This window comes from Chelon labrosus, assembly GCF_963514085.1.
Source record: "Chelon labrosus genome assembly, chromosome: 12".
Lineage (NCBI taxonomy): Eukaryota > Metazoa > Chordata > Actinopteri > Mugiliformes > Mugilidae > Chelon > Chelon labrosus.
Genome location: NC_140345.1, coordinates 15574094 through 15600688, shown reverse-complemented (window position 1 = coordinate 15600688; position 26595 = coordinate 15574094). Strand labels below are relative to the sequence as shown.

The 26595-nt window shown below is 40.6% G+C and overlaps 1 protein-coding gene across 1 annotated transcript in view; it reads right to left on the bottom strand.

The window, feature by feature from the left end:
• Positions 1-1014: 1014 nt before the first annotated feature.
• Positions 1015-26595, bottom strand: part of mtbp (MDM2 binding protein) — a 29147-nt gene continuing 3566 nt past the window's right edge. The window contains exons 7-23 of the mRNA XM_084557513.1: positions 26138-26252; positions 22159-22275; positions 14845-14939; positions 14564-14630; positions 14246-14363; positions 13192-13374; positions 11490-11603; positions 9566-9715; positions 7507-7606; positions 7263-7421; positions 6677-6772; positions 6260-6523; positions 5957-6117; positions 5496-5602; positions 3173-3286; positions 1557-1622; positions 1015-1476 (exon numbers count right to left, since the gene is read on the bottom strand). Of these exons, the coding sequence (XP_084413639.1) occupies positions 1438-1476; positions 1557-1622; positions 3173-3286; positions 5496-5602; positions 5957-6117; positions 6260-6523; positions 6677-6772; positions 7263-7421; positions 7507-7606; positions 9566-9715; positions 11490-11603; positions 13192-13374; positions 14246-14363; positions 14564-14630; positions 14845-14939; positions 22159-22275; positions 26138-26252 (2065 nt within the window). The 3' untranslated portion in view covers positions 1015-1437. The remainder of the gene's footprint in view (positions 1477-1556; positions 1623-3172; positions 3287-5495; positions 5603-5956; positions 6118-6259; positions 6524-6676; positions 6773-7262; positions 7422-7506; positions 7607-9565; positions 9716-11489; positions 11604-13191; positions 13375-14245; positions 14364-14563; positions 14631-14844; positions 14940-22158; positions 22276-26137; positions 26253-26595) is intronic.

Below are 26595 nucleotides of genomic sequence, written 5' to 3'. Positions count from 1 at the left end.
TGTGTGTGTGTGTGTGTGTGTGTGTGTGTGTGTGTGTGTCAGGCTGCATCCTGCTGGGGATGGCTGCTGCCATCAAGGAATGTCATTGCTACAGGGTGGGGGTGCCTGGTCTGGTCTAGGTGGGTGGTACAAGTAACATCCACATGAACGCCAGGTCCAAAAGTTTCCCAGCAGAACATTGGATTGTCACAAGATGGTCAATTGTATTTACTTCTCCTGTCAGTGGTCATAATGTTGTGGCTAAATTGTGTATTGCTAATCGATTTCTTCAGTGACCACGAAACAGAGCTTTTAGTCAATGATCAGCAGTAAAATGTTCAGTAAAATCCTCAGTATAAATTCACTTGTGTTAAAGAAAGTTCCTATTTTCCTCATACGCGCCAGGTTTTCTGACTCTACTGTTATTATTAGAAAATTACAGACAGCACATTGAACTTCAGTCTACTTCGGTACCAAATCATGATTAAGTTATTCCTGTAACAGTGCAGCAGCTTTCCTTGCCATATTTGGCCTGGGAGAAACTTGATTCCACTGCGGAGAGAAAACTGTCTCAATAGTTACCTTGTTCAACCTTGTAATGTGATACCAGGCCAAAATAAAGCAACTAAAAGTGAAGTTTAGGCATTTTCCTTTGTTAAGGGACCTCATAAATCAGCAGATTATTTTATGTTTGGCACCTGGTTATGAACAGAAATAAGAAACCAGCCCCTCTTGGAAAGAAACTAATCATGAAGTCAGTCTTAGCAGCAGTGTTTTCCTGATGCATCAGCATCAAGAACAAACTAGTACCAACAGGCCAGATCTGACTGTCAGTTACGATCAGAGCAGTATAATATGCTGCTCTGATCGTGGCTTTGTTTTCACTGTCTGAATAACGGCTACCATCCAGACTGGGCTGATAGCTGTCAGCTCTGATACCACAAAACATATTTCTTAGACCCCCAATATCTTTTTCACATGCTGCTTCCCCACGGAAACCTGCCCAGGTTGAGCTACAACGTAAGATCAGTTAGGTTTATTGTGTTAGAAACAAAACAATTACAAGGATAAAATATGTACATTAATAAAGTCATAAAATACTATTTAGAAACGAAATAAACAAAGTGAAGGGATTAAAATCATGTTTGAAAACTACTACAAAGACAATACGTCTGTAGCCCAGAGCCAGCATCAAAGCCCTTTCAGCAACTGCAACCAGATAAGAGTTTACTGCTCTATGTCGATTTGTGTGTTTTTGTTTTTCAGTTCGGAGGCGTGGGCCGTGGGAGAACATCAGGACGGACGAGTACACAAACAAAAGTTTAAAACTGCGTTTGCTTTGCGATCTTCTAAAAAGGCGTAAAAAGAAAACGATTTAAAAGTCGCACGAAAATGTGACAGGAGATGCAAAACCCTCTTCAAACACACGTCAGAGGTTTTTTCCCTACATTATCATCTTCACTTCTTTGAGGTCTTCTCCAGCACCCACTCAATGACCTGCAACGGGAAACACAAGTGTGATTTAGAAAACGTAAATCAAGGGCAAGTCAATCTGGGTCTGTGTCTGACAGCATTACCTGTTTCACGTTGCTGCTGGCTGCCTTCTTCATCTCGTCGTGCAGACCCCGAGATGTTTTAAGATCCTGGGATCAAACAACAGAAGAAGAAGAGGAGGATCACGTTAAACTCACAGAATATTTGAGGGCACAGCGGATCTTGTTTTAGGTAAAACAGTGAAAAATAAGTGTTCAATGAGGAAAATGAGACATTATTAGTAAGCGGTGGCGGAAAGTGCTGTTTTGAATACTAATAAGGATTTGGCAGATGTGGGTGGTAAGTTAAATTAGTTTAGTGTAATCTTACAGTGTGTCTGAGTGAAACGCTGATCCTTTTTATGACTTTGCATTTCCTACATAAAGTTACCTGGCCGGCAGCAGCAGTTGCCTAGCAGCGGTATTCCCACAACTTGAGGCTTTAACGGCGAGCATTTAGTGCTCAGGACTTGTTATGACTGGAAAGCAAAAGCTCAGACCTTTCAGAAAACTTACTCCTTCGAAAGCAGTGAATACGAGAAGGGGACGTTCACATGAATACTTTAACCATGAACCCGTCTGAAGGCAGAATATCAGTTCAGTAGCTAGCTGTTGATATGGTAGTTCTTCCATATATTTTCCATTAAAATTCATTAAGATTTATGGAGGGTGGACCAAAGCAGTAAAGTTCTCTACCACAAAACCAAATTAAAGATGCTAAAAAGCAGCAGACCAAAGTTGTCAACCGAGCAAAAGTGTTTATCATACACATTACGACAAGTCCATATGAACTTCGGCTACGGTCAGAGTTCATGAGCTGTGCTGACATTTCAAGAGAAGGTGGGAGTGGATGGTAAAATAAATACCTCTAATTTAGTTATTTTAATATGTATCTTGTGTGAAATGTGTGTTTTCTTGTTTGTGTTTGTGTACACAGCTTCCCACTTCCACCTGAAGGCAGATTTAGTCTCAGACAACGTTTTGTTACCACTGTAACAGTGACATATGAGACATTTATTTTCATTGAAAATGATCAGAGTTGCCACTTTACTACACTCTTATTCTTCACTATGCTTTAGAGAAATATTAAGCCTTTTAATCCGCTACATTTATTTACTTTTTCAGACTGAAAGAATAAAATACCTGTAAAAGCAATTTGTCCATCATCAAACTCAAAATCAACAAGTGACACAAACAAAATAACCTGATTATTCATACATAAGACTTTGTGCTCATCTCTTGGCTTATTTAACCAAAGGAATAGACACTGCAGGTCCAGGTGCAGGTCTCATATAAACCGTTGCCTGTAGGAAAAGAAAATGCTCTCCAAAGAAAGAACTAGTCACGACAATGACAAATAGCTGTGTGATAAAACTTATATAAAGTCATATTTTGACAATACTTTCATATTGAAATATTGCTTCTCATAAGTATAGATCTGAGTTCTTGCTGGAATGTTATTCCTCCAGATTTATTTTCTGTCAAACCTGATGAGGAGGCTCAAACGAAATCTGGCGAAAATGTTTAAAATGAGCAAAAGAAGAGAGAAAACAGCCCTCAAATGGCTCCTATTACTGAGATAATTAGTTACAAGGATGGATAACAAAACCATCAAATCAAAGGGATGATACAAACTCCGTGAGGGCAATAAAGAGACAAACCTTGAGATAGAATTTGGAGATATCAAACAGCCTTTTGCTGCAGGCCACAAAGCACTCATGCTCAGCAGAGATCCCGTGGTGTTTGAGTGTTTTATCCACGACCTCCTGCAGCATCTGAGGACACAAAACACAAGACACACAAACATTTGTATGAGCACATTAACGGGGAAATGATTAAATCCGGTTCCGTTTATATTCCCTAACCGCTTAACGTTAACCCCGATCTGAGAAACTCATTTTAGCACAGGAAGGAAGGTCAAAATGTCTTCGTTTTAAGGGAACGTCCTTGCACGGAAATGCACGGCTCTAAATTCACAACAAATGTTTCACCGGTAGCGCCGACAGAGAAAAGGCATTCCTGAAATAAATAGATCCGCTCTCTTAATCTTGTCACAACAGCTTTTTCTGAGGTAACGCCATAAATTATTGTTGGAAATCATCGGTGCCATTCGGAGTGGAAAGGCAGCTTTTAATCTCTGTCCTGAAAAAACTGCTATCATTATTTCTGAATAGGCCAACTGTTCTTTCCTATACTTGGGTTCGGATGATAAGCGTGTTTGCATGGTAATCAGAAATCTGAACAAGTCAAGGTCGGGATGCAGATTAGACACTGTACGTGGGACAGGCTAAAAAATGTGCAGGTGTGTGTGTGTGTGTGTGTGTGTGTGTGTGTGTGTGTGTGTTCATTTGTGCATGTGCCATGTATGCAACTGTGTGTCTACATAAAAGTGAAAGAGAAAAGTGTGCGTGTGTGCGTGAAGCAGGCAGCAGGTGATACTATAACAGGATAGTTATAATGTTGTGGTTCTGCCACATTATAATTCAACCCACACATTCACACGTTCAGGATCGTATGCAAAATACAAAACATTTATCTTTGCTGGGGCTGCTGCACAGTTCTCTACAGTAATAGCGAGGCTGCGTGTGGGTGCAAGTGCATGTCTTTTCTAGCTCTGTGGGAACCAGTTTCGGCTACAGTCATTGTTTTGATGACATTTTGGCCGTCTCCTGGACTTAAATGAAATGTTTACGAAGGTTTAAAGAACTTAAGTTGACGGCATGACTGTTTATGCTGTGAGTGTGTCACTACATGCACAAAGAAACTTGGGCCAAGGTGAGGGTTAGCCATTGGATCAATTCAGTTCTGTTTGGTTATGATAACATTGTACTCACCAGAAAAATAAACAAGAACTAGTTCCAGCTGAGTGACACTGTTAAAAATAGCTAAAAATAGTTCTAATAGGGACAGCTAGCAAAAAACTACAAGCAGCTTCTGTCTCCATTGGCATTTCTTTCTCGCTTGGTTACAAGAAGTGCAACAAATCAAGATGAGGCACAGTGACGACAGCAAGATAGACTCAGCTACAGATACTGCGGAATTAGATAAGTCTATCTACTGCAGCACTGATGGTGTATGAGACGTAACATCAAATGAGAGAGAGAGAGAGATGCTGCATTTTACAAGACTGACAAAGAAAACATGCTCTTTCTTCTATTTAAGTATATCTTATATTACATCAATGAAGTCCAACATATTTACAGTACATATCAAGTCAATGACCACACATAGTACAATAGTAGTGGAGCTTCATGTCACTCCTGTATGCCCTCCCTGTCAGTGCTGCGGCTACTTTGACCTGAAGACATAATCCATTCATTCATTCATTCATTTTCTGTAACCTCTCGTCCTCTGGAGGGTTGCAGGGGAAGACATAATCATTTATTATTTATTCAAACAACTGCTACTGCAATTCACATTTCTGTGTGGTAAACGCAAAGATTTAAAAAACGTGGTTTATTAGATCTTTTGTGTTGTTTTGGGTTTTCGTGCCAGTTGTAGAACATCATTATTATTATTGTTATCATTATCACAAAATAAATATCACAAAAGGTTATTGTCAAAATTACCTCTGCTCTATTCAAAAGCTAGTTTTTTTAAAAGCTAAAATCCAAATAATGGACTGTAATGTGTGATTGTTTTCATACTTATTTTACTTTCCTTGAGATATTTAACAAAAACACTTCATCACTAAGAGTTCCACATTAAGGGCTCTCCAGTCTTCCAGCAAACCTGCACGAATGGCAGCAACTTAAAATGAAGAAAACAATTGAGCTTGAAACACTGAGGACCTGTTTCCATGGTTACAATCATTATGCATTAAATGTGTTTTATATTTTGCCATTTTTAAAACAGGAATGGCTTTACAGTATTAATTATACTGCATTAATTATAGAAAAAAAATCATTGCTGTGTTGAAATAAAGGTTAACTAACTATAAAGGTTATCTTCAAAGACAATGAAAAGCTGCACACGTGCACTCACCCTGTGGTGTTTCTGTGAGCGTGACTCTTTGGCAGGTTTCTCCTCCGAGTGTCCTTCATGCGTCTTCTGCTGTAGCGGTTTGGGTTTGTCAGCACATGTCACCAAGGCTGCAGAGTAATTAACATCGAGGCATTAAAACCACAGTAGTACAAGTCCGATTACACAAAATTAACAGAAGACACTGATTTATATTAAGTGTACATGAAAAAACAACTAACAAATAAGTCAGGTTCTGTACCCTGTACAGGTCAGAAGGTGTTTTTTTACGTCATGTGCTTGTTGAGACCCCCATAGGGATTGACTGAACATCTCAATGCCTTCTCTATTAGCTCCGTTGCATCATCCACCTTTATGGATTCACTGCTCAACATCAATGAAATCAGGGGGTATAGCCAAATATAAAAGCCCTTGTGAGACACAGCCACTAGTCCCTTCACACTTGAGGACTAGCGTATGTTTACCTGATGTTTCTCTTGTGGCTGAAGAGGCTGAAGTGTTAATGGAAGACGAGATTGACTGAGATCTTCTTGTCTGTTGTCGTAGTGACCTAATTGCGGGATGTGTCCCGCTGCTACCGCTGCTCTGAGAACAGAGGGAGTCACTGCTCTCCGACTTCACCAGCCTGGACCATTCAGACAAACATAAAGATGTATTTATGGTAAAGAGCGTTACTGTCATCTACAGTCCAAGATCTACCACATCATACTTTAATTTTATCAGTTCACGTTCTGGCTGCCAACCAGGAGGAGCATACACCATCATACCTCTTTCGAGGATAGCCTCCAACAATGTCTGTCTCTCTGGACCTGCGCTTAAGCCGTGCCACGTCATGGTTCTGCAGAGTCTCTCCATCGGGAACACTTCCTGGTTCTGACATGACAGCTGGCGATGGGGCGGGGCTGAGGGCAAAGGGGAGGACACAGGGCTCCTTGGAGCAGGTGGTTTGGGTCTCGTAACGAATCAGACGGGACTGGAGCCGTACAAAGGCCTGGTCCCGGTCTAGAGAGCGCTGGTTATCCAGGCAGAACCTACACGAACAGATAAACTCAAAATTCAACAAAGAAGTATGGGACGGAGAGTGATGAGGCTTCTAGTTGGAGTCTGGGTGTTTCAGAGCTACCTGTGCTGTGGAAAAACTAGTTAATGTAACAACAGGTAACGGACACTTAATAGAAACTTACTCTATGCCGTGGTAATGGGAAGCTGAGGCCTTGTTGAAAGGCATCTTGGTGACTCTCCTCGGGGAGAGGTCTGGTGTCAACTGAAACACATTAATACTGAACAGAAGGAGAATGTGGGAGGACAGTAGAGACGGGAGACAGGATGAGAGAGAGTGAGAGTGAAAATATGGTCGTGTTTCTGTGTAATATTCTCTCTTTTAAACCACATGAACAAAATCTACCTAATTGAAAATGAGTAATTTGCTCTGACAGAAGTTTTATTAGCACTAATTGATTCCAGCTCAGCTCCACTTTATTTCATCCCAGCTCAATAATCTTCCTCTAAACACTGTAAACTCACTGTAATTGTCATAATCAAATCCTAATTATGGCCTCGTTAAGTGTTTGACTTTCAGATCTAGCCTGGAAACAAATGGATATAACCAGTGAGATACTGTTTGTCTCACTCCGGTATGTGTATGTTTATTTGTAAATCTGAAAATGTTCTATTTTGAGTAAATGTCTTTATATGTTTATAGATTTTATGAAATGCTAAATATAGTTCATGCATCGTCCAGGAAGGCACCATCTGAAGTATGAAACTTACCCTCTACTTATAGCCAGTGGTTGCAGCTCCCCGGTAGGTAGGCCATCAGGTGTAAAGTGTTTTAGAAGTTCTTTGGCATCTAGTAAAGCAGGGGAACCCCTCTGACTGTCTTTAGGACCCAACAGACTGTCACTAGAGCCTGGACCCAATAGACCAAATCTAAGAAACAAACATATAGAGAAGATCATATAGGTTTAAGAACTAGTCTGGGCAAAATTTGCCAAACAGAGACAATACCATTTACCTTCTCTTCTGTCGTCTCCTCTGCAGGTTTTCTATGTTCTGGAGGACGCTTCTCTCAGGCCAGTCACGTGGCTGCCGAGGGACGGTCTGAAAACCATCTCCTTCAACAAAGATAGGTTTAAAATCAGTTCTAATGGCATAAAAACATTTCTATTTTCTTTTTTATACCAGCATTTGAAACACTGACCTAGTATCTCCTTCTCTAATGCTTCACATTTATGAAGAAACAGTGGAAACAAAAGGTACACTGTCCCACACACCAATTTACTTGTATATGAGCCTTCATTTGAATAAGTGCTCGGCCTCAGATGCTGCTGCAAGCACACGGCACTCGATACCATGAGAGAAGCAGGCAAGAGTTATTCATCATTTTCAAATGCTGACAGATGAGCATTCGCTGCTCCTTAAGGAAGGTGGAGAAAAAAAATATGCAAGACATTATATAGGCCACATCATGTGTTGAACACAGAGAAACTACCTTGCACATCTAAGTAGATCTCTGTTAAAGCCAAAATCAAAAAACCTACAGTGTCCTTTCTCAGTAACCTGCATAATATACTGTAAGCACACTGCATGATGGATTGCAAGAGTTATGTGAACTTTCACTTGATGCAGGTCAACACACTGAACTCTTGGCAGACGGGACTACGAACAGATGAATTTCCAGCCTCTAAGATATGAGCAACTCTGCACTTTTCTTGCGTTTGGACAGGAAGCGTGTGCGTTATCTCAAGGAGGACAGCAATGTGATAAATCTGGATGGAGCAGGTCCACTGGCGAGACGAGTGCGTTTCACGCACGGTAATGGCCTCGGGATGAAAGTGTGTTGTATGAAGGGACCGACGCCAGCGGTTTGACAGCCCACATAATGTCGTCCACAGCTTCAGGCAAAGCAGACACACGAATGCAAAACACGTAGCTAATGGATTCAGGTAAAAGACACTGACACATCTCCAGAGCAGAGCAGAAAGGATAATGTGCAAATGGCCTAATTTGCACTTTAGACTCTATGTCTACATGTGTTCACCATATCATCACTTCTGCTTCTGAAACATGCTGGTTCGCCTCTTATGAAATTCAAATATATCCCTTCTGGAAGGTCTGAAAGCTAAATGCATGTAAATTATATAAAATAAATACAATCCATGTGAAACACTTTCCTATAAAGCCGTACTGCGGGCTGCTTTGACGAACTAGGCAAGTGGAGGCCTCGCCAGTAAAAGTTTATTGCTCCATTCTGCACGCACAGATAATTACACAATAAACATAATGATGTGACAATGATGTGCAGATCATTTGCAAATAAAGTCACAACATTTATGAGTTGTGGTGTTTGACACGCAGAACTATTTTCCCCCACAGCTATATTTGTCGAAGCAGTGCTGCCCTCACTGCACACATTTAACCGTGGCTGCAGGCTTAGGGATTAGGTTTATTGCTGACAATTTATTTGCAAATTATTAGTACTGTATCCCCAAACTACCATCTTAAGGTGCATGTAGTGAACACTGATGTGTTTCTGTGTCACAATTCACAGTTTTGGTAAATCAGTTTGTGTTCATTCTAACAATATTGTGAAATTTCTCGTGCATATTAATAAATACCAAAAATTAAAGGGGACCTTTCTAAATGCACCTTGACACGTGCAAGTTCAGAATTGTTTTGTTATTTTTCTTAGCAAATAAAGTGATATATAAACAAGAAAATAGATCATGAGTCACAGGATCATGTTTTGTAAGGTTTGTGTTATTGTGTCTACATGAGAAGTGTTGACCATGTTTCTACTGTGGTCTCCGCTGTGAAACCACAAGTTTCGTTTCCTGCGTGGTTTGCAACTGTCATGTTCCACTCCACTGTGTCATTTTCGGGTGGGTACATGTAAGGCTGATGTACAGTGTTAAGGGACAGGACAAGTCAGGACAGACACACTGTACATAAGCTCACATAGCATTATCATAAGTGTTTATATGAAGCTCAGTGAACTCAAATCATGGGATTTGTGAACCAATTTAACAATCTACTGTAGATTTGAATGTTTGTGTCTCTTTCTGAGTCCATACCTGAGTTTTTGGAGCCCTGACTCTCTGTCAGACAGCTGGCAGCAGTAGGCAGCGTTGAGTCAACCATCTTCAGATACTGCTCTCGGGCCAGGTTCAGAACAGCCTTTAAGTCGTTGATGGGTATTGAAGTTGAAGCTTCATCTTTCCGTCCTGGTCACACAAACAAGATTTTCAGGTTTTCATTTTAGTTTGTTCGCAAACTTGCAACTGGTGGAATAATTTGATGTTAAATATGGATAGATTGATTTTACTTGAAAGCTCCACATAGCAGATGAAATGATAAGTGGCCACTTTCAGTATCTCTCAATAATTTAGCATCAGTGTTTCACATAAAAGAGTTTCTTGAACACAGAGTTTTGACACCGGTGTTTCATGGCACAAGAGTGGAACAAAAAGAGAGAATGAGAAATGAAAACCTTGGCTCACACATGCAGAGACACAGACTAATTACAGTCCATGAGATAAAACGGCGATCCGTGACTGCACAAACACTCTTTGAAATCATCAAAGAAACTTCCAACAGCACTGGTAACTTTAGCAACTTACACAGACATGCCTTTTCCCAATCCAGTGCCAAGTCAGAATAAATTGTGATGAATTTCATTAAGGCCTGTGGTCTGTCTACACTCTGCTCGTGGCCTTTTCAAAGAATAGCTCTATTGCTTTTCCGCAGTCTGAAGAACTGCACTCCACTTCCTTTAATCTGGCTACCCTCCGCTGGTGTTTCACTATCTTTGCCTGCCAAGGGGACATTATGTGTGTCTGTAAAATAATGATATTTGAAGTGGATCTTTCTATAAACCAGACCGTGCTCAGGGCTGTGGAGAGAGCCGAGGCTTCACAACGAGGACAGTTTATGAAGGCCTAAAGTGGACTCTATAGTTGATATACTCTTAGGTCCATTACACCAAATCTGTTATCATGCAACGTTGAGAATAGTATAAATAATGTATAGTTAGTTAAAACAGTACATTCGTGCACCGATTGTAATTACTACGTTGTTACTTGCAAATGTAAATGTTATAGCTGCAGCAAACAATTAGTTTTCATTGTGAATTCATCTGCCCTCTGCAATTATCCAGAGCCCAAGATGATGCATTCATTTATTTATTTTTTTAACAGCGTCTCATCTACAGTCAAAATCATTTACATCAACCATCAAGATTCAAGTCCAATATTATACATATATATATATATTATACCAGTGTGACAGCATTGCTGCATGTCAGGGAAATTATAAATAAATTAAAAGAGGATGTAATGCACTTTTGAACCAGCAAACATCTTAAAGTTTAGGTAAGGTTTAGTAAAAGGAAAGCTCTGGGGCTGAAAACTGAAGCAAACATGTAAGTGCTAAAAGCTGCAGTTCCTTAGTTCCTTAAATGACCACTTGAGGCTGGCAGTAAAAGTGAGTCAGTGCTCACAGACCTCTATGTTAAAATGTCCAACTTTTTGGAGCAATAACTTTTTGCACTCATGTCAAAGGGGGAGATGGTTTCTTTGATTTACAGGTGGGTGCCATCATGTCTTTTGCTGTCTTCCTAAACCTCAACCTCCCGCCAGGAGTCAAGACAGGCGACGTTTGGACTGTTGGAGCCATCAGACAGAGCTTCAAAACCACTCTTCATGAAACCTAACAATTCACTTTCTGTGAGAGGTTGCCTTCTTCTCCTGCTTGGGGGCTTTAAATTTGTGGATTGAAACAAGTGAAGTGTACAGAAGGAAGAAACTGTACTGGTAGATTTGCTGAAAAATGTTTTTTCACATGCCGTTAGAGGACTGTAATTCTGTAACTGCTGTGCTGAGGGCTGCTCTTGGTGATTATAATACTTCGTAAGCAAGCAATTAGTAAAAGCAACAGAAGCATTTTTCTTTTTCTATTTCAAGAACAAGTGAATTCTGACTCTTCAACCTTAGTACTTACTCAGATATTCTTTGAGTACCAGCGTCTGAACTTGGGTCAGCTTCCTCTCTCTCTCCGGCAGGCCGTCTCCTTGGAGACATGGCAGAGGACGGAGGATGCTGCCGACAGCTACTCCTGATCGAAGAGAGATAAACAGTGAAGGAAAAATAGGAAGACGATTAGATGTACCAACTCGTGGGACATATTGATATTTCTCCAGAGCAAACCAAAGTTTGGCGTTTTAGACAAAAAAAGTCTGGTTGCTTGAAATATCTGACAGTAAATCTGCAGTGAAAAGCCTTTTTAAGCAGAGATAAAAACATTTTCAGTTTTGTCAATAAGTGACAAAGTGTTGTAAGCAGATAATGATTCTTTTTATGGCATCATTTGCTCTTAAATCTATAAACTCATACAGAAACATTGTTCTAGTGCAAGATACAAAGGCGTAGTCAGTATTTCATAATATTTACTTAAGGGAAATCACCCCAAGGTGAGTATATTCATTTTTATTGAACGCAGTGTCACCACTGCAGCATTCAGTGCACCTTTCATAACCTTGCTCTGCATTTAAAAACATGTGAGGTAAAGCTGAGGTTGCGTAACCTGTTAACAACAACCGGAAATGTCACTTGAATCTCATATAAGGAGACTGAAGGACTTTTAGTTTAGGGAACAAAACGAAGAAGAGTGTGATTTGAAAAGATTCCCAACCGTCTACTTCTAACTCAGAAAGTCGACACCACACTCAAACATCAATCCATACATTCACTCTTTCTATTGGACCTTCCCCCCGACATATCTACCGGTCTCTCTGACCCGTCGATATCTATTCTAATTCTTTCTTTTTCTCTAAAGATTGTTTTTTAAAGATCAAAGGTAAGGAAGTCAATAACAGAGCAACCTACAACTATCCATTGCTGAGAAAATGGAGGGAGGAAAGAAAGAGAAGAAGGAAGGATCTGTCTGGAGTCCGAGAGGCCGGGAGCACTGAAGACGATCGGCTTTTGTAACACAGGCTAGCATGACGAACAACAGAAACCACTCAACTTCTGTCAGTAAAGCCGGAAGAGCTTCTACTTCAATCAAGCTGAGGAGCTGCAATAAGAGAGCGGGGCATTTGAAGGGCTGATATTGCAAATAACAAATGACCGCTATGAGCTATTCCCAAACCAATAAATATTGCTAAAATACTAGAGTGCTCTTTAAATTTGATTACAGTACAAGAGAAGTTATCAAATTGTGACGCAAACCTGCCCAGAGGGGGCATGGAGAGCTTGAAGGGGAGGCGCGTAGGAAGAGATATGATGTGAAAGAGACAGGTGCATGCTGGTGCAACTACTAAATAAACTGAAAGTTATTTATTCTAGTCTGGGCCACTCATTTAGCCGCTTTACTAACTGGGTCAGTTGGAGATGCAGAAGAAACTGTGACATGGATTTAATTAAACCCTTTTTAAAATCTGTGATTTGTCCTTAACAAGGATAGCACTACCACCATTGTTCATTATGATTAAACATCCAATACCCACTCTGTCGGGCTTTAAAACCCATGCAGTTCCATATCTGGAAAAAATAAAGCTATGCCCCCCACGTTCTCTAACAGACTATTAGAGGTAAAACTGTTGCAATCCAACAGATCAGTAAATTAAAGTGGTAGCAAATGCTTCACAGCGACAGTGACTCACACACAAACACACACACATAATAGTCGCCACATAAAATACCTGATGATGACGACAAGGACTTCTCTCTCAGCAGCCCAGACACGGTTGCCATGGCAGCTGCTCCGTTCACTTGACTGTCAGAGTGCAACATCCTGACCTTGCAGGCACCACACCCAACGTCGTCGGAGCCCTGGACCAACAGGAAGTAGAGAGCGCTCTCACCTCTCACCTCGACGTCAGGCACTGCAGGATGACGGATGAAGGACGGAGAAGACATCCTGAGTTAAATTACTCATATCATATCTACCGCTGTCAGAACAGTCTTCATCCTGTTTTCTAATTTGCTTTGCTCCTACACAGAAAAACATATTGTATCACATTTTATATTATTCTTGTTTAGTCTATACATTTCTACCTAATGGATCATATAAACAAATTTCTTCCAGGGCATGTTTATATTAGTTTCATCTTGTTTTTTTATTTGATCTCTTCAGCAACGCTTTTAGTATCAGTTCAGTTCTACTTCAGAATCTGCCTTCCCTAAAGATTTTATTATCTAGATCGATCAACCACAACATTATGACCACTGACAGGAGAAGCGAATAACATCGACCATCTTGTCACAATACAATGTTCTGCTGGGAAACTTTTGGACCTGGCATTCATGTGGACGTTACTTAGACATGTACCACCCACCTAGACCAGACCACACGCTCCCACCCCATAGCAATGACACTCCTTGATGGCAGCAGCCATCCCCAGCCTGACTCAGGCACACAAACAGGAACAACTCAAAAAACATGAAAAACAGCACCAGGTGTTGGCCTGTCCTCCAAATTCACTAGATCCCAAACTGATCAAGTATCTGTGGGATGCACTGGAACAAGCCTGATCCACAGAGGCCCCTCACCTCAACCCACAGGACCCAAAGGTCCCCACATCCTGTTGCCAGACACCACAGGACACCCTCAGAAGGCCCATGTCCATTCTCTGATGAGTTACAACTGTTTTGGAGGTACAATTGACACCTACACAATATTAGAATATTATGGTCATAATGTTATGCCTGATCAGTGTATATCTGTATAGTTTTAGTATGTAATGAGATGCGTACCTTGTAAAGACTTGGGTCTTGTTGCTAGAGACTCTCTCCAGCGCTGCGAGCTGAGTTGGCTGGCTGCAGGCTGGGCAATGGGAGTGATTGTACAGGACAGGCTGAACAAAGCTCCGGCCTGGAGATAGAAACACAGCAGATAAACACAGGCTCACACAGTCCCTCAGGCAACGAATGACAAACAACATTAATCTCATGCATTACATTCTATGTCTTCCAGATTTTGTCTCAAGCAGAGTTGAAAAGTCCGAACGCGGCCAATCAATTTATTTACTTGATTAGGAAATAGTGATTTTTGCACGGCATTGCAGCCAATACCTTTCCACGAAGCGACCTCAGCTGGTCCAATAGAAGTTTAGCTTTCATTGACTTCCCAGACAGCCCTCTGTTGGTTAGCCGTGAAGGAACCACATCTTTTTAAAAGGAGTTACCAACTAAATTAACTAATAGAGACAGAAAAATCTATTTATTTTTATATAAATATATAAAATGTATATTAATAGTCAAAGCTGTTATATCTTATTATCATGACGTAACTGTGATGGAAATCTTGAATTCTGGTTTAATGTGCAAATACAAAGATAAGAAAACAAGGATACAGTTCAAACTGGGTGCTGGACATCAGAAAGCTGGGCAGGTCTGACAAATTAACCAGCTGAACCAAGTCTAACACTGGAGCGTAGTAATGGAAGACCTGCAAATACAAAATAGACAGACAGAGAGCGAGGGTGTGAAAGGTTGAAACAATTGGTTGAGTTAAAAAACAAACAAAAAGATTAACACAGAACAGCTTTCAACAAATAATAATAATGATAATAAAAAAAACACTGAGGCTTGTGAGGTAGGATTTAGATGTCATCCATCAAAACTGAGATTTAAATGAGGTGTCCTTGAGCAAGAGACTAAGGTGATACCGGAGTAATTTAATGCTACTATGAAATCTGATCTTCCTTTTGCTCCAAATCTGAACTCAGGCTTTCAGTGGCAGCAAAATAATATTTTGGTACAATCAGACATGTCAAGGTGTGTGATTAAAAGAAGAGGAAGGTTTTATTTTTGCAATTACAATGTGATCTAATGTCCAAAACACAACATAACCAATGACAATACTACTAAACAGAAAACAACAAAATCCCTGCACTAGACCAGCTACAACCACAAAATATTGGCATTTTTTCCAATTAATAACTTGGAAAAGATAAACCAGGCACTAATTAGTAATGACACACTTATCAATTAATTGGTTAATCATACAAACATTAGTACATACTTTAACATTTAAATAGAATATGTTTGGTTTTCTCTCACCAAGTCATCAGAGTTGATTTGGAGTGAGGTGCTAAACACACTGTGTATAAATGTCCTACTTATATAACGATCTGTTTATTATGAGCTAATTATGTGTGTATTGTGTGTATCATGTGTCACGTGAAAAAACAGGTCATTGGTTAATACAGAAAATAAGAAAGCTAGAAATTTCAGTCTCATAATTTATTGAGCGTCGACCCATTTCTGTGATAAGACTTTAATAATGATCCTTGGTGGAAATTCCAGTCTCTGTAAAAAGTTGTGAACTATCTCCAGTGAAGACTCTGCTTGAGGCAGTGACGTGAGAAGAGATCATTAAGACCACAGATATTTAATTAACCTCATAACGAACTAACTTTGCAATCGTTTAAATTTGCATACACCACTGGTCAACAGACTTTTGGATGTTTAAATGCAACTCTGGTTGATTCAGGTTGTAATTACTGCAAAAATTACCTCATCCCGATTGCTCTTCTTGTCAGATATACCCTTCTGTGAATAGCCTGCGTTGCTCATTAGCACCATTGTTCATTAGCCCATTGTTATATTGTGCAGCAATTACACAAAGGTAACAAGTTCCTGTGAATGATGAGACCCTTTTACTGACCAACACTCCTATATTTTCTCCCGAAGAACAATTCTGGAGGCATGTATCTAAAATAATATATCAGACCGTCCCTCAACAGGCCTGTTTGATGTTACTGACGAGGATTCACACTTGAATGCAACTAAATTTAATGATCTAGCTTTTGCTGCTCTTACTAGAAGAGCAGCAGTACTACTGAGATGAAAGGACGCTACTGCGTGCACACATTCTCAATGGACAGAGAAACTTGTCTTGTCTGGAGCTCAAGAAAAGTCACTGTGCTATACTGTACACAGAACTGCTGTTTTTGATTATTGGAGGTTTCTTCCTATGTACTGTCAGAGCTCCCATGCACAAGCACTTACTGACACTTCATTTTCTCACAAGAGTCCAAAACAGCACTCACCAGGTCACTGTAATCACATAAGGAACCACATTTACATGTATCATTGTTGCTTGTTGCAAACAAGAACTGAGATTTTCACTGCAAGATTAAGTGCGCAGGAGTGATTTGAATGCAGAATAACCTCTATATGAAGCTTATTCCCTCTCCTGACAATCTATTAAACACTCAAAGAGACTAATTGCCATTTGAATATGATGTAGGCTGGGGATCTGTCTAAGAGATCACTGACTATTCTTTTATAGTTCACTCGCTAATACGTTTTGAAGAACAGAAGACGAAGACATGAGACTATTAATTCATCTCCACATTTAAGTACACGAGTGTGAGTCTGTCAGTGTTCATTTCATCTACTTCACACGTGTTTGTTGCTTCAAGTTAGTGAAGCTGAGAGTGAAGTTTTGAGTGACTGGGGCGGTACACACATTTTACCTAAAAGTAGTTTTCAGATACGCTTTCACCACAGCATATATTTGTGCTCTGAGGGCTTTGGCAGCACATTCACAACAGTTTTCAAATACCTCAAATAAAGCAGCACTCGGCCAAGTCTCAACAGGCGCAACTTGAACAGGCACTGTATTATTTGATCAAATACGGGACGTATCAGTTATCGCACTCATTCAGAGTCAGGGAAGCTGCAAAGTACTTTGAGATGAGCAAAATATATGTGTGATTATTCTGACTTTTGTCAATGATTCTGGGTAGAAAACACCAATAATAGCACCATAGATAGTGAATTATAACATTACATTTTGTTCTTTAACATTTGAATTACATTTCCCTTTTAAATATTCTGCCTAGTTTCTTTTAGCGTCACTGTAGAATTAATCTTTAGTAAAGTTTATATTAACTTTGCCTTGTTTTGGTTCATGTACAACTGCATTATCAAATTAAAAGTCCATTTACAATGTCAGTGAACTGGAGGCTTAATTTTGAACAGTGAAGGTCAATCATCCAGCTCAGGTGACGTAAAGTTAGGGGCCGTTAAAGATGCAATGTGATCACCTAGGGTTTCTGTAATGTGTTTATAATAACACAGAGTCAAGTATACGCTGTGTGTGTGTGTTAGTAATTATCATGTCACTTCCTCCTGACAGCGAGGAGGCCTAATACTTTGTCTGAGCCTAGTTGAGATTGTGTATTAGTGTGTGCGTCTGAGTGCAAGTCATTATACAGTCATTTATCCCAGCGATGGTGAGATGTGATAGTTTTGTTGTCCTCAGAGTTGTTTTTTTAATGTGCGCCAAAACAATCATCGCCATCTGTTTATCTGTACAAGGATCTGATGAGACCATACACACTTCCTCTCTCTCTCTCTCTCTCTCTCTCTCTCTCCATGGATGCGTGTAAACGAGCCACACAAACGCACACATCCACACATACTCATCTAAACTATGTACCTCAGCTGTGTATACACTGAATAACGAGCGCACACTACCACACACACACACACACACACACACACACTACAGGTTTCTGTTGCCAAACAGACTCACACAGTAGACAATGGTTAAGAGAAACACAAAACACACATCACACAACTCACAAAAGGCTCTCTGCATGACTGAATGCTAAGGAGTCTTTATATTTCCTTAATGTGTTCAACAGATTTCCTTTTAGCTGACTGTCTTTGTTGCACATCCATTTAACGCTAATAAACACTGTGTGTGTGTGTAGGTATAGATCATGTGAGGCCATAAATTCTTCTAGGCAGCTCCTGTGTGGTTTTTATTGCAGTGCAAATTAATCTGCATAAGAAAAGCCATTACTGAACTATTCTACATAATATAATTTTATAAAATACCTTGTCTCGCACAGAGTGTACTCTCTCTACATCTTTATGCTACACACAAACAAAGCATGGAGAGCATCTTCTCTATAAAAGAACATACACTCAGACTATACCTGGTACAGCTGAGAGCCCTATTATTATTGCTTTTTTCAAGCCACACAGATAATTTGTCTCTGAGCTGGTGGTTGTTTCAATGGCAGAATGAAAAGTGGGTAAACACCCTGTAACTTATAATGTAGGAAAAAAAAAATATATATATATTGATCGTTGTTTTCTATCTAACAAATAGTACTTTTTTGTTTTAAGTTGTAGACACCGACATGTTTTATGGATGTAGCCCCTTGAAGAGATTAGAGGTTTTGCTGCTGTAAGCTAGCAGGGTTGTGTTGATGTTGTAGTAGTGCTGCCCTGCTAATCTTGGGAATGACTGAACAGATCATGTGTGTTGTGAGGTCAAAGAAAGAAGTTGTACGCACTCGATTAAAGACGACTAATCTGCTACTGTTTGGATTTTAAGTGAATTATAAAACAACATTCACAATGACAGTGCCAACAGGCTCATAATTAACAGGTGATGAACAGTTAATTACCAAGATCTTTTTGCCTCTGTGGGACTGGACGGCGTAACCTAGGTACGTAGCCTGCGCCGGTGTGAGTCATTTATACTTGTGCACTCATCGGTCTGGCTTGCTCTGTAAAAACGCCACCCAAACGCTAGTCGGCGCCGTGTCTTTTTTAATGTCAGTCGGGTTAATTTTTATTTCTACTTCCTGCTTCACTTTCAACAATGGCAACTGAAACTGAAGACGAGTCATACAAATGTCTGTATCTCTGAACCTCCTCAGTTAACCTTTCCTCGATGTGTTCCATCTTTATTGATCTAAAACAATTAGAAAATTGTGGAGATGGAGAAGCAACCGGAAATACTAAAGCCGAAACACATCATCGTCACAGCTGTTGTGGTCTAAGACGCCGTCTTAGTTATAATTCTGAAAGGGTGCACATCAGCTACAGCGTTCGCGTAGAGTCTGGGTTTTCGCTACAGCGTCAAATTGACGCAGAAGCCTAAACCACCTATTAGCCTCTGGAGACAAAGACCGATGTCTTATGGCCTCTGACGTAGCCAGCAGATATTTGGAAAACAAATAAAACTGTACCAGCCATTGATGAGTCAAAAGAGCAACTTAAAAAAAACAAGAATGGAGGTGAAGTCGAGAGGTGGCGTCTATAGCTAAACAATTTCATACCACTGCTACAGCTTTGTTTAACTTCTTTGCTTGACAAACGCAACGTGCTAGTTTTCAGGGTGTGACAGGGAGTTCTGCATCGTTTGCTCTCCACACAGATGGGTTACCTGAATGCTACCAAAGCCTGCTCAAACATGAGCGGTCAACACGACTAATAAAAATAGTCCTTTGTCCACAGATCCAATACATGCATATGCAAAAGTCTGTATGATCAAGATGGTGATTTCTACACAAGTTAACACTAAACACAAAGCACAGCTCAGGATATTATTAAGCAAAATACCTGAAGATGGCAATAAGTAAAAATATGTAATCAGCACAGTGGCTAAAATTCACCCTTAGGCGACCTAAATGCAACAACACAGTATGCTGCTTAAAAAAAAGAGCACAAAATTCAACCAACTTTCTCTTTTCATGAAACGATAAAATTTTGTTGGGAAAAAAAGAGGATAAAATAAAAAAAAATTTAAAAATCGCATATTAAATCGCAATCGCAATATTGGGGGAAAAAAAATCGCAATTAGATTATTTTCCCAAAATCGTTCAGCCCTAATTTGAACTACTGCTCAGTGGTAACAAACTAAATGAGAAAGCACAACATGCAGAATATAATATCTGACAAAGCAGGTGAAGCTGATAATAAAACAGTGAACCTTTTCCCAAAAGTAGAAGCCTCGGCCTACCTTGATCTATATTCTATCCCGTTTTCTGGCTGTGAGGTCATCTGACGTACGTGAGGTCGGTACTCATTTGGCAGATAAAATACATTTGATTTATCTGTCTGACGGTCCCTCTGTCACAGGTTCCACAGTGTGATTAAAGGGCAAACAGGAAGTGACCCCTTTGAATTCATCTCCTTCTAGCCACGAGAAATCATTAGGAGAGGAGACTGCGTGGAGCTCATTCAAGCGAGTAGCTAGGAGGTAAGATGGGGTAACTGGGGTTAACGGAGCCGTTCTATACTAAATAAGAATTCAGTCATTATCTACTCATCCTGCCAATCAAAACCTTCCCTGAAGTTTGTATGAAAGCAGACAGAACTTCATTATGGTCTTTTTAGTTCTGCAGAAGTGAGCAACCCTCAACCCCATTACATTTCTCAATACAAGATGTCCTTGCTGACATCGTTTGGGTCGAGTACAGGCCCTACAGCTCTCTGGCAGAAGCCTCAGCTCACTGCTGTAGGGCAGCTGCTGGCATGTTGGAGAGCACATCTTTGTCAGAGAGGGTGAAACAAGAAATGATTCGACTCTTGGAACCTCAGCGTGAAAGGAAATGGTGATTCAGTCTGATTACTGGCAAACCATCATCTGGATTCATTTTAACCAATATATTTCCATGAATTTTCACTGTTTGTGAAACAGACTTCCATAACTGTACTTCTCTGAAGTAACGGCACAAACATGAAAAATAAGAACAAGCCAGAAAATGTAGCTTGACATTTACACCGATCAGCCACAACATTAAAACCACTGAACGGAGAATTAAATAACATTGACCATCTTGTGGCAATTCAATGTTCTGCTGGGAAACTTTTGGACCTGGCATTCATGTGGATGTTACTTAGACATGTACCACCCATCAAGACCAGACCAGGCACCCCCACTCCATAGCAATGACACTCCTTGATGGCAGCAGCCATCCCCAGCAGGATGCAACCTGACACAGACACACACACAAAAAGGTTTAGGGCCTCTAAATTCACTAGATCCCAAACTGATCAAGTATCTGTGGGATGATCCACAGAGGCCCCTCCCCTCAACCCATAGGACCCAAAGGCCCCCACTGACACCATTCTGTTTCCAGACACCACAGGACACCCTCAGAAGGCCCATGTCCATTCTCTGATGAGTCACAACTGTTTTGGAGGCACAAGGGAGACCTACACAATATTAGAAAGTTGTGCCTGATCAGTGTATGTCTACCTGTTTGACTGCAGGTATCTGGCTGTCTGGAAACATAATGTGAGAAAGCTTGCTTGCGTCTTCACATAACATGTAGGAATTGTGAGCATTAGCCCAATTTGGAGCCAACAGTACCTCTGCAAAGTTTCTGGACCTGAAATTATTCCTTGTTTTGATGGGGGTGGGGTGGGGGGGCGAGAGGGCAACTCAGCAGCCGGCAGTGGGAATCCCACTGGTCAATGAGGTGAAATAGCAGGTGATGGGAGCAGCAGTAGTTATTGTTCAGCTAGTGTCACCTTCTAGTGTTTTACTCTGCAGCACATATTTTGCCATTCCCAGGTTTCTCAAGCCATGTCTGGTACAAGCAAAGTCAGACATTAGCGTTTGAGCAAATTAACATCTCATACAGGCTGCAACTCAGCAGCAAGGTCAGAGCCTGACATTACCCCACACACAGAACAACATCAGTGAAATGACTGATGTGACGTATAGTCGAATCCTGACCGAACCAACAGAAGTACACTTTTTATACAGGTGGAACAAATTTCCATGACTTTTAAAAACGTTCTGGGTTTTTCATTCTTCCCATATGTGAAGTCTGAAGTTGTCCTAGGTAAAATTGAACAAAGGGTGATGTGAAAAACTCAGGGACAGTGAAGGACTCTGAACTCACCTCAGAGAGTAGTTTGTGATCTGTAGTGATGTAGGGAGCTTGCAAGAGAGAAGACTCTGATGTCTGATGTCCTGGAGAGCGCAGAGAAAAGCCATCAAAGCGGAGCTCCGACACATACTGAGACAAACACACAAGAGTGGAGAGAGAAAAAAATTGGTTACATACAAACTTTCACAGTCGGTACAAACGCAGTTAGAAATGAACTGTTGTACAACACGGAACTGAGAATGACAACAGTGAGATTGCTGCAGTGCCCATAATGCAATAGTTGCATGTGTTTGTTGTCACATTCATTCAAGAATAGCCTATCACAAGACTGCATAGTTAAAGGTATGCATGTCCAAACACACATATATATATATATATATATATACCACGGTATATACTGTACCATGGTAGTTAAGATTTGATGGTTAGTCTCAGACAAGCGTATACTCTTGTGGGAATTCTCTTTTATTCCAACTCTCTCCAACTGTGAAGCCGTCGCTGAGTGACTGCTGGAGCTAACTCACTTCTGAAGGCTGCAAATCACAAAAGGTTACTTTAGTGAAGGAGACACAGCATGCTTGCCTCAGCACACTCGGAGTGAAAGACACAGAGCGGAGACGACGCGGGGAAAACTTTTTGTCAAGTATGCAATAGCTTAGCCAATCCACTGGGTTGTGGAAGTTTAGGCTCAACGATACTACCAGTACAAAAGTAGAAAATATTCACTTTATAATAAACATTTTCAGAAAGAATCAAACCCCATGAGCTGAGGCTATGGTCTTCAGTGTAGTATCACAGTGAAGACCTTTGCTGCGTGTTGTCTCCTCTTCTTGTCCCTCTCCACTACCTGGTCTTTGGGTCCTATGGGTTGAGGGGATCAGGCTTCTTCCAGTGCATCCCACAGATATTTGATCAGTTTGGATCTAGTAAATTTAGAGGCCAGGTCAACACCTTGTGCTGTTTTTCCTGTTTTTTTAGTTGTTCCTAAACCGTTTTTGTGTGTGTGCCTGTGTCAGGCTGCATCCTGCTGGGGGATGCCTGCTGCCATCAAGGTTGCTATGGGGTGGGGGTGCCTGGTCTGGTCTATGTGGGGTCGTACATGTCTAAGTAACATCCACACGAATGACAGGTCCAAAAGTTTCCCAACACTGTATCGTCAGAAGATGGTTAATGTTATTTACTTCTCCTGTCAGGGATTTTAATGTTATGGCTGATCGGTGTATATACTACTCAAAATCTAACATCCAGTATGTGTAGTGGTTGATGGTAAGGTTAAGATTCCTTTTATTGTCATTGGACATAAAATTAAATTCAGATGTATCTGCAGTTGTACCCATTAGTTCATCGTAGATTGTCTGATAATCTAATATCAACCTTGAAGATTTATTGTTCAACCTCTTTCCATGTCTCTCTTTTAATTTCTACCAAAAACAAAAACAAGTTTGTCTAGTTAATGCCAGGCCCAGTCCTGTCAACAACAATAAACCTTACATTGTTTACTAAACATATATTAAATGCAAAGATGCAAGCCGTCTGAGCTGTTTCAAGACACAGTACATCTGCTGTATGTTTTTCAGATACAGAAGTTGATCAATGTTGAAAAGAAAAACAATCATTATGAAATGCCATCTGAAAATCCTGGCCAGATTTAAAAAAAAATAATAATAAATGAATAAAAACTTAACAGCGCCAGTATGAGACATGCAAGGAAACGCCACAGTGAAACAGATTGCTGATTCCCCCCAGAGAGCCATGAAAGAATAGCACAAAGTTGGCCAATTCTGTCCAGAGACAGAAAACTACTGCACCTGCCAGAGTTTTCACGTAATGAGAAGTAAGAACAAGTGGGCGTTAAGTAATCTCCAGAGGAGTGATATGAAAAAAAAATGCTGTCATCTCACCTAAGCCCACACTTCACTGTGCCACTAATAAGCAGTTGCCAGCAAACAAAGTAAAATACAAGGCCCCAAGTACAGTACGTGGACTCATACACATCACATCCACACATGTGTTCAACCTCCTATTCCAAAAAAAAAAAAAATGAGGAATAATCTCCTGGTACTACAGCCTCAGCATTTTTGGGCAGATTTCACAGGATTTTGGAAACTGGCTCCAGGAATTCATGAGTTTATCTCAACTGTGTTGGATAGGGTTGAAGTGAGAGCTTTGTTCAGAGCAGTGAAATTCTCCCACAACCAACCAGTAAATGTATGTCTTCATAGACCAGACTTGGGTATTTGTACTCGTAGTTCTGATTTGACGGGAGGACGCAGTAGGTCATTCTGTAATTGGAAAAGCAGCGTACTTGATGATACCTGCCACATGTATTCTGGGATAACTCTCTGTACCAAGTCCACACAAGTTAACTATCATTACATCCTCAATGAATCGCATGTATTTGGACTAAACCTGGTCAGATGTGTATTTTTTATAAGAACACATATTGATAAACTCCCGTTGTGACAGGATAGGGCACAAAAATCTACAACAACACTACCGTCCATAACTGTGTACACTACAGCCCTGAGACTCCCCTTAATTGAATTTAAGCAGCTTAGCCCAAACCCGGCCAAAAGAATGTGTGCACAGGTGTCAACATATTTCTGTCTGCAGGACAAATCCCAAATAATTCCCACCCGTTTAGTCAAGAAAATGAAAGTGAATGAATTTGAAATGGACTGCACTTTCATAACATTGCTCTCACGCAAGGTGCTTGTCTGAGCCATCATCCCTGCGATTAATTGACAACCCTCTCTACCACCTGAGCCACATCTCCCTCGAATACAGTTCTTAAAGGAAAAATAAAAGTAAAGAACAGGATTATTAAACCGGCACTGGCGCTCAAAGACAAACAGAAACTGCCCAGACGCATTCCTTAACACTTTGTCTAAATGAGGATAAATAATCAACAGCAGCTGAGTTCTTGGGGAGTGATGCTAGGTCAGAGTGGGGACAAGCAGAGGCACACCAGGCCAGGCTGGATCAGCTCAGCCATGGAAACGCCATCAAGACAGAGCTATTTCCCATGACCTTTCAGCGACCTCCAGTGATTCCTGTTCGGCGGCAAATAAGGTCTTATCCCCCAGTGAGTCCAAAATTCAAATTAAAAGGAGACACGAGAGAATGTACCCTATGGCCTTGTGCGCACCGCATGAGTTATTTCATATGAAAAGGACACGGGAACAAACGCTGAGGCATCACGCTCAAGTCTCCAAACCATGATTAGCGCGGTACAGAGGGCCCTGAAGCAAACACTATTCTCTCAGCTGTCTTTCTCCGAGCCCACTTAGCTTTGAGTTTCAGCCTACAGTTCATAATAAAATGCCCAGGGCAGGCGAGCGTTCAAAAGGACACATCTTATTCTCATGCTCTCTACAGTGCTTGGCCACACACAAAGACAAAAGATATTCTTTCACTCAGTAGCCTGTAAAAAAAATACACAGCTCTAGTCTTTCATTGACGCTTTTAAATGAACAAACGCACCCACAGTACTAGAAGTTATACATATAAACGCTAGAGTATTAAAATCTGCAGATAAATCTTTACCTTCTTCTTTTTAGCAAGCAAACTCTTTTTCTAAATGTCTCAACTTTTGTGTAATTAACAATCTGCACACACTGCCCACATGTCTTCTTGAAAATCCTTCCTCTCTCCTCTCTGATAAGCTGGCTCTTTTGGACCTTTAAAGAGTTCGGTGTCATAAAGAGCCACTCTGCTGTTTATATGATAGTGTGAATCACAGTAAAGTTCCTTCTTCTTGTTTCATGTACTCTATATACATTCCTAGTAAATAAGAAAAATGTCAAACAAGGTAAGAAAAAGAGCTGCCTGCTTAAAAGTTTCTACCATAAATTAATGGTGTTTTTCAAACTGGCAAGACTGACAGTTACTCCATCACTGGCCTGATATGCAGATTAGTCAGCTTTGAACTTCTCTCTCTGGCGCAATTTTTTCGTCGATTCCATCAGCTTAAATGATGAAATGCCCTTACTTTCTTCTCTCTGATGACCAGACCTCCCCTCCACATTTCCCTGTGGTCGATGCAGCTGCCAAGGTGAGCAGGCTCCACCAGACCGGCGCTCAGGGAGGACGCTGCTTTCTGCCACCTGAATAATGAAGAAAAGTGTCACTCACGTTACATTTTATTCCCTGAACACCGTGTCAAGCCTGTAAGTGAACAAGTAAACTTATAAACTTGTACTGCAGCAATAAAACACTTAAGGACGGTGTAATACATGTTGTCATTTAAAGGCTTCTGAAGAAACGTACAGTGTTTCAAGTCAACGCCTGATCATATTTACTCATCTAACTCCCCCTAGTGGCAAATCTGGAGAATTTCACAAGTAATACAAAATTCAAACAGTATTGATGTTTTCAACAATAACACAGCATCTTTTCGAAAGCCACAAATTGATTTCAAGTAAAACAAATAAATAAATTAAATGGATG